General features: G+C 39.3%; 1 protein-coding gene across 1 annotated transcript; it reads left to right on the top strand.

Annotated features, from left to right (window-relative positions):
• Positions 1-2,362: 2,362 nt before the first annotated feature.
• Positions 2,363-6,744, top strand: LOC139143472 (CMP-N-acetylneuraminate-poly-alpha-2,8-sialyltransferase-like). Its single transcript, XM_070713818.1, has 4 exons — positions 2,363-2,530; positions 3,085-3,189; positions 4,127-4,711; positions 5,516-6,744. Exons 1-4 carry the CDS (start codon positions 2,388-2,390, stop codon positions 5,763-5,765), a joined length of 1,083 nt encoding a protein of 360 aa, XP_070569919.1. The 5' UTR covers positions 2,363-2,387; the 3' UTR covers positions 5,766-6,744.
• The last annotated feature ends 9,831 nt before the right edge of the window (positions 6,745-16,575 follow it).

The following is a 16,575-nucleotide window of genomic DNA, read 5'->3' as shown; positions in this document are numbered from 1 at the left end:
AGATAGTACTTATATCATAAGATTTGTTACTGTGTGAATGATAATGTATCATATGTGCATGTGGCATTCTACTCCCATAGTTTGACTTCCCCTTCGTTGAGGGCGCTTTATAGTTTATGCAAATTTCCCTCTCACAGGTGTGAAAGTACAAGTTTGTGAGAAACACTGTCTCATGAATGACGACGGTAGCGGCGGCAGAGAACATTTATTTGCGACTCGAAGTCAGAATGAGAAACACACTCTTCACATTTATTTTATCACCCTGCAACGCACAACGCATCACCCATCACCGTGACGGAAATCATGTATTTTCCTGAGCTCCTATGTAATGAAGTCTCGCATGCCAGACCTCGAAACCTGCGTGCGGCGCGAGCGGCGAAGCCGCGAGCAACGAGTAACCTCGTAACCTGCGGTTACTCGCTGCTCGCGGCTTCGCCGCTCGCGTCGCATGCAGGTTCGAGGTCTGGCATGCGAGCCTAATGTAATGAAGGCAAACAACCAGTATCATTGAACAAACCCTAGCGATGATTGATGTGAAATGCATTATATTAGAGGTCTCAAGGTAGAACGCACCTCGGGGACAGATATTCGGGCCTTCAAATTTTATTAATTTTCTTCTGACCTACCACTTGTGGGAGCTCATTTTGAAGCTCTTGGTGAAAGAAAAGTTTTCACCGTCTTAGTTTTTCGAAAATCGAAAATGTTATTTTTTCCATAGAATTAACACAGGGATGGCGGCCATTTTGAATATCAAATATCGAGAAATCGCAAGTTATTTGTCTCTCTAGTACCAAAGTTTGCACGGTGACCCCTGATTTTTATTCTTGCTTCGGTAAGAGAATGGTTGAAAGTTTAGCTGAAGAAAGTTTGAGCAAAAGTCTAAGTCTTTCACTTTCGAGGTGCATATTACCTTAATGAGGTTAAGAAGTCTTTGAATGGCGGAAAACCTTTCAATCTGGTGCTCAACATAATTCATGCAAGACTTCAAGCCTACTGAGCCAACAGCGACTTCGCGATGCGCCCTCTATAGGTGCATACAGCTGCACCGTGCGCTCTTGAAGAATAATACAAATCGTCCCCGATTTCGTAAAGTGTAGCGTGCATATTACGAGAGCGACAGCAAATACCATCACCATGCCGCCGTAAGCCGCGAGAAAGAATGTATCGCATGGTCTCGGCAATATCACTCCTTCAAATCCTAATTACACTCCTCGAAAATATTTAAATTTGTCCACTCCATGTTTTTGTTTATTTTTTTTCTCGTTAGTTGTTATCGTTCTCTGCCATGATTTTAAATAGATTGCTTCACATAAGCTTTTGTTCCGTTCAAATATCGTGAGCGAAAATTTCATGATTTTATGAAAGATTGTTCGGCCAATTTGGGGATGAATGCGCGATTGACTTACCCGTCCTGGCTTTGCACTATAAGCTTATGGTGTACGTTATCTTGCATTTTCTACGTGTAATGATTTTGAGTGTTCTTTTAGGGACGTTTGTTCCATTACTATATGCTCACTTTGCACAATTTAAAACCTGACTAATTTTCTATTGTATTGTGTTTGCCATCGACTTTTTCCGCTAAATCAAAATCAAACAAATTAAGATTACACAACAACGCCTTTATCTAGTTCAAGCTTGTGCGTAAATATTTGATATCGCCATCGGATAGTGCAGTCAAGGCGTGCGCAAGCGCAACACAGTTTACCAACTCCTTGAACCTGTTATTTTTGACTCGGAGCTGATGGGCCGTTCAGTGACATTCACGCTGTCTTAGAATTCTCTTATGAGGTAAGAAACTTGCTGCTGGGCGATTACCAAAAGGATCTTGGCAAACACCTGCGCTATCTCCAGGACATGCGCAGTCTTTTCAAACCAAATTAATCAGAGCGCTTTCTTTTCCAGGTCTTACTATCTCCTAAATTTTTTGATATTGTATTCATATATGGAAGCCAGGTTTAAAATCGATATCTATGTACTCAAATTTCATTCCTAGGCCATGCACGGTAAATTATTTCTGTAACGTTGTTACTGCGTTAGTTGAGCATAACCGCCTGCTCCTCGCGGTGTCTGGTGACAATTGCTTCGGAGCGTGTTTTCAATGTTAAACCTTCGCTGGAAATCACTAATATAGTCGCACACATTCTCTCACTTTCAACGGGACATACACAAAACGAAAATTTCAAAGGGAGGGGAAAATTCGGTTTCTATCGATATCGACACTGCATAGCTCCGTGAATAAGAGTTTGTTAGTCCAACACTTATAAGTATCACTTATTACGTCAGTCCATAGTCGTACTATACCGCCTAGAATGCTTCGATGTACAACCTGACGAATCGAATTCTGTAATGGTTTTAACTTTTTTCAGGAAGCCGTGGGTGACATTTTAATGGAGAAGAAGAAACTGGCATTCGTGGTTGCCCTACTTGTATGTATTCTCTCCGTGTTCACGATGATGACAATATTCGATCCGTCGGGAACAGTCTTCGTGACGCCGGTTTCGGGACAGTTTTCATCCAACGTTTACCTCAAGTAAGTCGTGTCCTACGTGCTCTCGTGCTCTCGCGAGAGTACACAAGCATGGCAACACACACACACATATACTCATGACACGACAACTCAATCATCTCGTACAGGTACAAGATTAGCGGAATTGCGACGAATCATCATTCTTCCCGATGTTAGTTTTTACTGTCGTCTGCAGTTTAATTATTGCTCTACTTCCAATAGCATAATTGAGATACACCATATTCAGGTTGTCAACTCGGCCTGCACATGTGTAGATTGCATATAGTTACTGCTAACAAGTGAATTCTGGTCCAAACTAGAATGAAAATATATACAATCACACAGCGCATTTTACATAAACGCCATATTTGCCAGTTAAATTGGTGTTTCAACGTGCTTGAGGGAGTAGAGCAAGATAACTAACTTGAAAGCGACGCACATAGTGAAAAAAATCATCAAAAGTTACAGACACTGGCCTATTAAATAATCTCCAATCCTCTATTTTTTCCAATTTGTCTAAATTAATGTTAAAATACTGTCTTATGAAACTTAAACTCCCTTCCCGCTTCAACTTTCAGAATGAAAGAATTAGCTCAAGTTCCATGGAGCAGAGATCGCAGATTGGACCCGTGTAAGGACTGCCCGGACAATCTCAAGTTTGTCAACAGTCTGACAGAACTAAGGTTACGTAGCTTAAATTGAAGTCAGAGTGATGTTTCTCAAATGTAGAAATACGAATATTTTACTCCATACATCTCAAACGGGCAAAAAGCAAATATTTGTAAAAAACAAAATGAACCTTCACACCCTTCCAAGCCTCTCATACATCAGCATTCAAAATGAAATGTTTTTATGCATTTCGACCGTGATTTCAGAAATTTATATCAAATTTTTTGATTAACTGACCAATCCAAAGTTTATTTATCGTGTTAGGATGATACCCATTTCAATATTTTTATTCAGACCTCCGACCGTAGTGTAAAAATAGCAGCTAAAACCTTATTTGACTCATGACAGTGCACCGATCAAATACACTATTGACTTTTCCAAGCCAGCGGTTAGTGACCCTACATACCTTGCCTATGGATTTGTCGTCTTTACGATTTAGGAAAACACCTGACTTAAAGTTTTGCTCCAACTTTCCTCAATAATTCTTTTCACAAAGCAGAAATAAAAATCAGGAGTTACCGTTCAGCGCAAATCTGGTACTAGAGAAACAAATTACGGATATTTGAAATTGAAAATGTTAACCCTATGCCGAAAGTTAACCTCGACATAACAATGTATGTATGTATGTATGTATGTATGTATGTATGTATGTATGTATGTATGTATGTATGTATGTATGTATGTATGTATGTATGTATGTATGTGTGTGTATGTATGTATGTATGTATGTATGTATGTATGTATGTATGTATGTATGTATGTATGTATGTATGTATGTATGTATGTATGTATGTATGTATGTGTGCATGTATGCATGTATGTATGTATGTATGTATGTATGTATGTATGTATGTATGTATGTATGTATGTATGTATGTATGTATGTATGTGTGTATCCGTGTATGCTATGTTTGTTTATTATTTATGTTTATTTATTTATTGTGTTAACAGAGGTAATATTTCAAGAACATTTAATCTAAGAAATTCTCTTGCCGTGTACAAAAGCCACATCAACCCCGAGAAGATGACGTTCAGACAGAATTTCTGGACAGCCGGAGAAGCACCCAAGGGCATATACAAGGATTATTACGAAGATAATTTTTACACCATGAAGTCGCAGAAGACATGCGCCCTCGTTGGAAGTAGCGGCATCCTCAGCCAGAGCAAGTGTGGGCGCGAGATCGACTCTCACGACTTCGTGATGCGTGTAAACCTGCCCGTTGTCAGGGGATACGAAGAAGACGTCGGCAAAAGAACGAACTTGACCGCCGTGAACAACCTCTCCATGAGTTTCCTGAGCACATACCTGGACAAGAGAAATAAAATGGTGCGAAAGAATCGCCGGTACCTGACCGCTCTTAGATCCATGGGCGACGGCGTGTTATGGATTCCCTACAACATGTCAGCGCGTGCGTATCTCATGTCCGAAGCCAAGTCTAAATTCAAGAATATCCTGAGCAAAACAATTGATGGTGCGGATTACTCCTACAGAGTGGCGTACGCACCGGTTCCCGTTTGGCCGCAACTGATAAACAGGTAATAAGTCAATTCTGTCACGACTGACCCTTGGGCAGTACCGTTGACGTCACTTTCAGCAGCGTGGTTCAATACGAGTGCGATTCCACGAATTGACAAATACAGAACTGGATTTTTGTGTTCACTGTTTAAGGCTAGAGTACAACTTTCATTCCTATGCTAGAAAGTACGTACAGGTGGAAGGTCTGGTATGCCTTATGCAAACCATTGGAATTCAATCGTTGCCTTTCAGTTTTCTGATCGATACGTACATACACAGCAACTTATAGAAATAAAAAGTGACCCTGCTTTGCCACACATCCTGCTCAGTTCCGAAAGGTAGAATGCGCCTCGGGGACAGATATTCACTCTAAAACTTTCACAATTCTTTTCTGATCTATCACTTGTTGGGGTTCATTTTAAAGCTCTTGGTATAAGAAAACGTTTAACCGTCTTAGTTTTTCGAGAATCGAAAATTTTATTTTTCCCCATAGAGTTAAAACAGGGATGGCGGCCATTTTGAATTTCAAATATCGGTATATCTTGGGTAATTTGTTTCTTCAGTGCCAAAATTTTGTACCGTGACCCCCGATTTTTATTCCTGATTTTTGAAAGAGAGTGGCTAAAATATTCCTTGATAAAAGTTTGAGCAAAAGTTTAAGGCGTTCACTTTCGAGGCACATACTACATTTAAATATGGGTCACATTGACTCTTTGCTTCATTACCTCATGAAATGTTGCGGTATGTTCGGCAAATTTAATGATATGGCACAGACAACAAGATGTGTTTTAAAAATCTTGTATTTTCTTTTCCAAATTCTCCAGCTTTTGGAACAAGACCGGGACAAGCGAAGGATTCGTCATGCTGACGATAGCCACGTTATTCTGCAGGGAAATCACGCTGTACGGATTTTGGCCCTTCCCGAAAGACAGACATGGGTACTACGTAAGTCATCATTACTATGAAAACATTCGCTACAAGAAAAGGAAAACGACGATGTCGACAGAATTCGGCATCCTACAGGATTTGAACAGACGCGGGGTAATCAGACTTATCACCGAAAAATGCGCTTGACGATGTCCCCTGCCAAAGCATGCATCGTTGGAGGCGCACTTCACCGTAGCCAATCATAGAACGTCGAATATACTTATTCAGTAGCTACTTGTATTGTCGCAGTATTTCTAAACTACATTTGATTTATACGCGAGGCTGGACCTTGCTCAACATAGGCCATTTTGCTCATTTTGTTTTTTGTTGTTGTTTTTTTCACTTTATGTAAATGACATGCAAGTGTGAATATTCTTTCAAAATACATACCCCGCTTTGCTGGAGACTGAAAGCGTTCTGGTGTTGCTGAATATCAACAAGATTTTGAAGCGCTCGAAAATTGAGTGTTAGATAGCATATGACATTCAATATTATCAAGTGCAATGATATTTATTTAACCACAGACAATTAAGGAACGACTGTCTATGGTTTGACCAGTTGTAAATTTTGAATTTTAAATATTTCACGGATGACAACTTAAGAATGTTGAATTTATTTATTGTAAAATGAACTACAGAAAAGCGCAATAGAAATTCGTAACGCTGCAGTGTAAAACAGAATTTAGAAAAGTGACATGTCGAATCGTGAAATTCGATGTAGAACAGCGAAATACAAAGTCAAGGCAAATGTTAAGGTGTAAATTAGAAATAGATAACGTTGATACTTTTCACGCAATATTAAGACCGTGCACAAGTGCTGATTCACTGGCTCACTTTTTTTATTTTCCACATTCTTTTTATTTCGACCGATAACCATTCTTCGGGAAAAGTTACCAGAGGAGATCAAAATACCCATCTTTCTTTTAAGTGGTACCGTGAAGAAATTCTACTTACGAAAATCTCACATCTTATCCGCATGACGTAGTGGTCAGAGAGCAACAGTTTTGTTGTGAGAAGAGCCTTTATCTCAACTGTATATCGAGTTTAAATAAAGTCTAATAATACTAATAGTAACATCGATGTCTTAGATTTTCTCAAAATATCCGGCTACCGGGGTCATCTGCAGGCATGCATATTTCCCGGATGTATGAGTTTTTAGGGGCGATAGACAGAAAATTTGCACTCCTGTGGTCGGGAGATGGTTATAAAAAATGAGACGATCGAGCATGAACTGTTAGATATGTAAATGTTATCAAAACTTGAATACACCCGAATGATATCATCCCTTAGAACCTGCAAATCATATCTGAAAGCTATCAGACAGGTAGTGTCAGAGACGTACTAGTGTATGTTGTGATAAAAAAACTGAGAAAAACTGTCAAAAAATATGTAAAGTTAATGACCTTTAGAAAAATTAAATAAAGTCATTAACGGGAAATTAATGACCAAATTCAAAGCTATTTGATTGGTAATTTCACAATTGAGCATTTCTTGAAGGAAAGATAAGCTAAATTGAGGTATCTCTAAAATTATACAATTAATAACTAAACCAGAGCAATTGGACTACCAAGTATTCCAGATGATATGTCTTCATTTTCATTAAAAATTTCTAATTTGTCAACAGTTACTTCAAAATTCGTTTCATTAGTACCATGAATTTGAGTTGTACTTATTTTGCCATTGTCAAGGTACAGTAACAATGTCTCAAATCAGTATATATGCAAATTAAGGCTAATTATGCGAACCGACCATACAACAGACTGGATTCGCCCGTTTGTAAACACGGGGCTATAACGGTGGCATAAGCCAGTATAAATTTTCGTCATGCTAACACCATGACGTCATTCACTCATTAATTTAAAGGTTCTCTACAAGTATTACACGATGTCACTGTTACTTGGGTCATTATTAAATCATCAACTTTTGCTACGCGAGCCGCTTAAACTTTACTTTGAATGTGCGACTTGTTTAAAGAGAAGCAGTCGTCGGAACTGCACGTGTGTGACTTTCTTGTTTACAAACAATATATTTCATGCATGATATCTAGATGCATCAAGTCAACATAACAACATTTAAATTTTACGATATTCATTGTTAAAAAACATGTTTTAACTTTCATCAATCGCCAACCCCAACAGTGTTTACATCGGTCACGGGGTCCCTGGCAACCTTTGAGCAGAGTTCCGACAACTGCCTCCTTTTAAAGTCTGGTAGACTTTTGTGTCGTTTTTATCTCAAGATGACACAGTTTGAAAAGGTGGCCAACGGTTCAACTTTGATGCCATTCTTTCTTTGCAATTCCCAAAATGATATGTCAATTTATTAATGTTGCTGTCTTCCACGGTTGACACCTCCAAAGTATAGAAATAATCCAGAAGACCGTCTCTGGTTATCGTAGGAATATGTTAGATGTACTAAACTACATTATGACAATAAAGTAACCTGTAGGGTCAAGGTAATTAGCGACCTCTCTGAGACGAAAGGGTGTGAACTACGGCAGGGTATAGATGTTCTTAAATCCATCAAAGTCAAGTGCAGTTGAAAAAGTTTCTCGAACAAAATCAATTAAAGGGAGGCAGTCGTCGAAACTGCGCTCAAAGGACATAGGGACCCCCTTCGACCGATGTAAACACTGTATCGAAGGTACACTGGCGATTGATGAAGTTAAAACATGTTTGTCATAGTGTACATCGTAAAATTTAAATGTTGCAGCTATGTTGACGTGATGCATCTATATAGTGCATGAAATACATTGTTTGTAAACAAAAAAGTCGCACATGCGCAGTTCAGACGACCACCTCCCTTCATTATGCTATTAAAGTTATAGCCATTGTCCTTTTCAGAATTAAATACTTAAGCAGCTCAGGATGTAAATGATCACTCTGTGCTGATTAGATCAGGCTACTTGTGTACTTCTCTTCTTTTTATTGATATTGAACATAAAGTGAATACTGCTATGTTTGAGACTACATATTCTCTCGAGAAAATACCGTATCAACAACAAGGGAGTTTAGATGGAGACACAATTAAAATTGTACTAAGCACTGCACTAGCAATGGCTTTTTTCTTGTTTACATCGAATGAAAATATTATAGTTCTACGAACGTGTGTTGGTAATGCTTGAGGACAGACTTGGGGGACATTGGGCGCTAATAACAAACAATATGACGCCGAAAAGCACGCTTTCTGACAAGTTTATTCGAGTACGTTTGATTTCCATGGTGCCCTGGTCTACTGGCTACAAAAGGTAAATTGCAGCACCGAGAGCTTACTCTTACAAGACGTATATGTGTATTGGTTGATGAAGACAACTTGTAGGCCTACATGAGATGTGTAACTGGCAGGGTTCGCGGCAAAATCACGCTGATTTTGTGACAATCAGTTTAAAGGTATTGTGTTTTAAATTAAAGGCATTCCCTATCTCCGAACATCAACAATCGAGGCAAGCATATACACCTATCAAGCGAGCAATTACTTTGGCCTAAATAGATAAATTGATGGAAGTCCTTGATGTGGACCACAAGTGCTAAAATGCCATGACCTTCTCATGATAAAAATATAAGTCAGACTCATTTGACAAACAATTCATAGGCCATTTCGATGTTGGCGTCAGAAAACTTGTCACATCAAAGGCAGCGTAACATCATATTTCAAATCATGAGGTTCTAGGATTCTGCTACGCGGTGCACTGTAAACAAACGTAACATAATGCTGCAGAGGTCTTGTGATCGTGGTTTATGCATTCATAACATTAAGAGCGCGAAAAGCATGCCTTGCGATTTGTACAGTGAACGAATAATACAATTTATTATATAAGAAAAGGGGTCACGTGGTTCGGAAAACAGAAAACGCAAGATCAAATATGAAATAAATAACTCTGAGTGGTCGCAAATACCTTATTGCACCAAAGGGACTTCTTAAAATTCCTGGGATCCCTTCAACGCAGCATTTATTTAGTGAGATTTGGCTTTCAGCTTCGTCTATCAGCCTTCAGCTCCGAGTCCGCCAACTTATTTTAGCACTGCTAGGCGAAAAACTTGATTAGTGGAGCTAAAACAAAAATATCAAGTGAGCTTGTTTTCCATTAATCTACTTTGCGGTAACAAATTAATTATACACACGTTTAGACAAGGTAAAGGTTCGGCTCGATTTTAGGACGAATTGGAATGTTTCCGGGTAAATGATTGGTTGATTAACCAATAAAAGTCGAAGCTTTCCAGGGCACAGCGAAAGGCAGAGGGCGACATAAAAAGGAAAAGGTCAGTGCGTTCAAGAATTGAAAACTTCGGATCAGAACTTAGATTCGTGGCGCCCGACTCGATACAAATTAACATGGGACAAAATTTCAAAAATTACTGAACTGTACTCAACCAAAAAATGTAAACACAGACATTTCTCTAAAAATATCGCAGAGGAAGCAACAAAACATTGCAGAGTTTAAGTTAAACCAAAACCTCACATAATTTTTTTTAATTATCAATTTTGTAATATTTCTCAACTAACACTCATATTATGCATTTTTGCTGATGAGTATCGATGCTTATTTGTTGTTTATCATATAATGAAAAGATTTAGGGATCATTGGACTGCCTTTTGCATATTATAGAGACACCTCTGAGCAAACCTGCCTTGTGAATTTTTTATTCGATGAATTTGAATTATCATCGATTTTTCATATTTTGCGAAGATAATAAGTTTCTAATCCTGCACTTATAAGCTGCTTTACCATTATGCAGTCCTCAGAAGAGAAAAAAATTTGTAAAATTGCTACTAACTGTGTCTAGACACATGTGTACTAGACAGTTTAAGTATGCAATTTCCCTTTAAATGTAGAGAAATCGCCCATGGTTCATTGCAACATGTCACATATTCCTCTTATAAATGCTACCTATGCAAAGTTTGTGAGTTTTAGGACACACAAGCGACAACGGATGTTTCACTTTCGTAAGATGTTAATGACGTCATATATGCGCATGAATACTTCTAACAATCTCTATTGGTTGCACTATTATTGTAATATTATCATCACGTAGCTTGATCACCCTTAAGTGGGCCCAATATTACCACAGAACTCTACAGCCGTCTTTCACCACAGTCTGTACTTTGATTCAAGTAGACAATGGCCATTGCCAAAATGTTTCATATCGTATCCAAGCTGAAGCCTAACCAGCATTAGTGCAGGTACCAAATCTCAAAGGTCAGCACCACAGGTCAGCAGTTTGGTACTACATACAAGGAGATGTACCACAACTCCATTTTGACCCATAGCTGAAAGGTCGCAAAGCCAATAATATGTAAATCACTTCTACCTGTGGTCTCATCATGAAAACATGAACATCTGTCTCGTCACAGTGCCTCCACCATGGACTGTTCTCTTATCAAAAGAATATTCTGCGCTTGTTCTCAGGTTTAACAAGTTACATATCATCCATATTTGTTAACTGGTGTACGAACAAGGTTAGCTCGTGTATTAGTTGAAAGTTCGTGTAGGCGCGTCCATTGCACTTTTTGAGCTACGGAGCAAAATAGTGCCCTCAGAGGTGTAACACAAAATCGAGGCCCATTGATACTCTTTGGCCTCATAACTCAACATATTTAGTCTATTAAAATTACACCACATTCTGCCACACCGATGTGTGTTTTCAATGAATCTCATGATGTTCTCTAAAAAATCATCTATAAACGCATGGTAAAGCCTGTAAAACATTTCCTGAGCTGTCAAAACGAGATCAGTACCATTTTAAACCCGAACTATATTCGTATCCGGAGTCTGACACCACTCGCACCTGCTTGAGTACCTTCTTATATCCTTCATCACGCAAAGCATTTTGGGTAATACGCAAAGAAAACAGTCTTTTGAAGTGTTTCGACCCATTGCATCGTACTTACGGCACTTATACGACAATCAACAGCGTAGAACAGCCACTTGTACAAAATAATATACTACCGGCCATACGTGCAATAACATTGAGGGACCTCTTTCATTGAAATGTCTATGGTAATAGAGGATGGGTGTAAGGTTAGATCATCTTTTCTGTGCTGAATAGAGCCCAATGCATTACTGTCATAATAACCTTGACATCTTCTTCCAATTGATATATGAATAAACTATGCGTAGCTTTGCCACTATCTTCAAAAGAATGTGTCCATTTCAAGGTATCTGACGTGTGAGTGGACCGCCCCTTCACGTAATTAACAAGTCATCGTTGATGACACAGTCCCCACTTGTTAATGGGTACTTTGATTACAGGTCCTAAGAGAGGATAGAGTCCTCTTCATTAGGTCTGTGATAAAAATACTTTTGAATAAAATCGCTTGATACATGTCTGAGTTATGGTTCAGGACATGAAAAACCCTTAATAAAATGGCCACACGGCGGCCATATTGGATTGTATAACAAAACAAATTACCGTCCATATGTATGACATTGGTAAATCTCCTTGTACCAACTTTGAATAAATTTGCTTGATACATGTCTGAGTTATGGTTCCAGACATGAAAAAAACGTAACAAAATGGCCACACGGCAGCCATATTGGATCGTATCACAACAAATCAATATGCATGTGTATGACATAGGTCAATGTCCTTGTACCAACTTTGAATGAAATCGGTTGAGATATGCCTGAGTTATGGCTCTGTACATGAAAAAATCATAACAAAATGGCCGCATGGAGGCCATATTGGATTGTATCATAAAACAAATTGATGTGCATAGCTATGACATTGGTCAATGTCCTTGTACCAACTTTGAATAAAATTGGTTGAAAGATGTCTGAGTGATGGCTCTGTACATGAAAAAATCGTAATAAAATGGCCGCCTGGCGGCCATATTGGATCGTATCACAAAACAAATTGACGTGCATCTGTATGACATATGAAGTAATCCTTGTACCAAGTTTGAACGAAATCGCTCCAGGCATCTCTGAGATATCTGCGTGAACGGACGGACGGACGGACGCACGCACGCACGCTCGCACGCACGCACGGACATGACCAAACCTATAAGTCCCCCTGGACGGTGTCCGTGGGGACTAATTATCGTACTGCAAGATAATGAAACCCGTCTCAGTAAATTTGATCGAGGGGACCTGAGTTGAGTTCCAATGGACACGAAGAAATTGTTGTTCGCAAGCGCCCTATTATGGTGTGTTCTCTCCCTCTCAATAACCGTGATGGTATTTAATCCAGCGGGCATGGTTTTTGTGTCGCCAGTTTCAGGAAAGAGGTTACCCAACGCTGATCGCAAGTAAGTCGTCCATCAAACTTTAACGTACCCGAGTTATAAATAGAAACATTAACAGTTCAATCGTAGCTTTTAGGTGAAAATAATATCACCTATGTTAACAAGGACCCAGCAATACCCCTACATAGAGGGTGGAGTCCGTGATATTGCCCCAGCCACAATATTTTCCAAAACGTCATACTGGGAACTCTGCTACGGGGGACTAAATGAAAAAAAACTATTTTTTATATTATTGATGGCTGATTCATGAGTGGTACACAGGGAGTAACAATCCACTGAATCCCTATCGCGTGCAATAATCCTTATGATAACTTGATTCAACGCCTTTTTTGCCTTTTTGTAAGAACGTAGACGCGCCGCGCAGATACCCTTACCCCCAAGAGCAGTAATTCTGTTTTCTAGACAAGGTGTAGGACTGCCAATGCACACGCAGCATTACAATAGGTAATTAGGTGACTGTTCTGATCACCATATCATAGACACGCAATTTTCGAGTGTTTGTGGTCAAAGCATAATATTAATTGTTTTAGGAATATGAAAAAGTAAAAAGCGGATGAAAAATCAGCGAAAATCCGATGACATATAGATGTTTTAGTTTAAAGAAGCTGGTGGCCTTGCCCCCATGTACCACTCCAGGGTACAGGGTAGCTTTACGTGCATTATAGCATACCACGTGTGAACCTCAAGTGTGCTCTCCATCGAGAATATTTGATTTTCATACGTCATAAGCATCCGGATTTGACTCTAAAAATACCTAATTTGTATGTGGTTGTATTTTTGAATGTACACCTAGTCGACGCTAACCCAGCTATGCCTATAAAATTCAAAATTCAAACAATAATGTTTTCGTCAGTTAAGGAAGCCCGGGTCAATTTTTTGCACTCAAGTTGGTATAATACGAAGAGCAATTGACATTAACAGGAGGAACAGTCGGCATTTTTGTTTATCTGTCTGCCTATAGGTATTCCGAATTTCCTCAAAACACGTGCAACTGAAATTCTGGTAGTTAATCAGAAGTTACCCACTACAAAGCATACCTTACCACACTTGCACACTCTTTATATTTTCGACAACCAGCAGTTCTACCTAAATCCCGTTGACAAAGAATCTGAGATTGGACCCTTGCAAGTACTGTCCAGACAACCTCAAGTTTGTGAATAGCCTGGAAGAGCTGCGGTGAGTCAACTGAAATTTAAGTCAGCGTTTCTCAAAATTGGAGTTGAATTATGAATTTAGTCTATGTATCGAAACACAACCTTTTCAATTATTTTAAAAAATGGGATGATAACTTTCTCTTGATCACAAAGACTCAGTGAGAATTGAAGCTCATCAACTTGATCTTGGTTTATATTCATTGAATTCGCTTATCTATAGATAAGATGTATGTATGTATGTATGTATGTATGTATGTATGTATGTATGTATGTATGTATGTATGTATGTATGTATGTATGTATGTATGTATGTATGTATGTATGTATGTATGTATGTGTGTGTGTGTGTGTGTATGTATGTATGTATGTATGTATGTATGTATGTATGTATGTATGTATGTATGTATGTATGTATGTATGTATGTCCGTCCGTCCGTCCGGCTATATGGTTATCTGTCTGTCTGTCTGGGTAGGGTATGTTTGTATGTGTGTGTATGTGTGGGGGAAGGTGGGTGGGTGTGGGCGTTGGGTTTGTGGGTGGGTAAGTAGGTATTTACCAGTATTTGTGTTATTTATCGAACAGAGGTAACATTTCCACAGCAATTAATCTCGAAAATTCACTGGCAGTGTACAAGAATCACGTTAAACCACCAAAGATGACGTTTTAGACAGAATTTCTGGAAAGCCGGAGCCCCACCCGAAGGTATATACGACGACTATTACGAGGACAACTTTTACACGCTGAAGTTGCAGAACACATGCGCCCTCGTCGGCAGCAGTGGTATCCTAAAAGGGAGCAACTGCGGACAGGAAATCGACACACATGACTTCGTAATGCGAATTAACCTACCTGTTGTCAGGGGATACGAAAATGACGTGGGCCACAAGACGAACTTAACCGCCGTGAACCACTTCTGTATAGGTTACCTTAACGGTTCTTTGGAGAAGAGAAAGCGCAAACGAGCACAAAAACACAACCGTTACCTGACAGCTCTAAGAGACATGGCCGAGGGCGTTATATGGACAACCACAGTCCGTGGATAGAGGGACTGTGGGACAACCTACAACGCTAGTACCAGAGAATTTGACATACAGTGATAATCATAATTTGTTTTGGACAAGTTTTGTGGGTATAGATTTAGATGTCTCTAGTCCAAAGTGTTATGGGTCACGTTATAGCGGTTTAAATATGATTGTACATGCTTAGGCTCCCTTGCCAGAGTATGACGTCGCATTTTATGCAATAGCTGAATAGCTCATTACCACATGCACTTATCCTCTTGCAGACAGTAACCTTCACAATCTTGCACTTTCACTTAGCAGGAGGGGAAGCAGATTTTAATCTTTACGAATTTCATTCATTCCACTTTTGCGACAATCTGAGACGGTCCCTTAATATTATCCATCTCATTTTACTTTTATTCTCGTTCACGTTAATACAGATGCTTTGCAATTGTGCTTGAACACATTTTACTGCCACGAGTTGGTCTGAGGGCCACGGTTTATTAGCGATGCACACGGCAGATTTTTAGTATTCAGCCAGGGGTTTGTAAGATTTACGGTGCATATCAACTGTATGCTGTAAGACGACACGCATATCGACCGATATTTAGAGTTTATACAATCATAATTTTCAGGATTTTCCACAATAAACTAGATTTAGACATGTGAATGTGTAGTGATTTATCAAAAATGAATATAAGATCGTGGTTTCGAGAATATTTTGCTGGCTACGGGTCTCTTGAAACCAAACTAAAGAACACGCAGAATCTTCCGCGTAGTATCCGTGTAGTACAGAAACACACTTGTTGGGGCAACCTCAAAACTGGGACTGAAAGTTTTAACGACTCTGTAACGTGTTTTTAATAATGGCAAATTCCTCTTGTTCTCAATGACACAGTGTCATTTTAGTAGATTTTTTCGACGGTGTCTGCCATGGGATGGATTTACCATCACTTCACCTCTTGTACTACTAGTATCTGCATGAACTACAGTAACAGTTTTGATACTGCTTGCAGCTGTACATTCATTCCTAGCCTTGTGTCCGGTATGTCATGTACAGAAAAAATATTTCAACAAAAAGAAACCGGGACAAACAGTGGTTATCAAAAGAAAAGATTCTCTAAGAAGGAAAGCAAAAACTTTGGCAGGTTAAAAAATGATTCAAATTACCGCTTGCTGGAGAAAAAATATGCGCCCCACTCAATCTTGAACCCCCGTGCGATATCAAATAATCCATCCCTTACCAAGTCTGTCTTGAATTCAAAGCTTGCGTGTGGCAGTTGTAGCGATGGTCCGAAATCAAATGAAGGGATTCCCCTATCACGCATATACAGGGGCAAAACATTGACCGAGGGGCTGTGATACGTCGTGTACATGTAAGTGACTGAATATGGTTGTATCAGAGCAGGCTTGTGACGGTGCTCACTGAAATATTACTCAAATCATGGAGCTAGGTAGCACACAGGCGAACGAACCGGTACCCGAGCATGTATTACGTAAAGAACCACTCAGTTTATTGTTAAAACAGCGTTTGATCAAGCAGGTAGGAGGGATGGT

The sequence above is a fragment of the Ptychodera flava genome, chromosome 11, assembly GCF_041260155.1.
Source record: "Ptychodera flava strain L36383 chromosome 11, AS_Pfla_20210202, whole genome shotgun sequence".
NCBI classification, from domain to species: Eukaryota; Metazoa; Hemichordata; class Enteropneusta; family Ptychoderidae; genus Ptychodera; species Ptychodera flava.
The sequence above is the reverse complement of the archived record's forward strand: the minus strand, read 5'-3'. Positions and strand labels throughout refer to the sequence as shown.

What these genes read in the sequence shown, in the direction of transcription:
- LOC139143472 (XM_070713818.1), top strand. Translation starts at nt 2,388, where the DNA reads ATGGAGAAGAAGAAACTGGCATTCGTGGTTGCCCTACTTGTATGTATT. An exon ending in TCATCCAACGTTTACCTCAA is followed by an intron (nt 2,531 to 3,084) that starts GTAAGTCGTGTC and finishes TTCAACTTTCAG; the next exon opens with AATGAAAGAATTAGCTCAAG. An exon ending in TGGCCGCAACTGATAAACAG is followed by an intron (nt 4,712 to 5,515) that starts GTAATAAGTCAA and finishes CAAATTCTCCAG; the next exon opens with CTTTTGGAACAAGACCGGGA.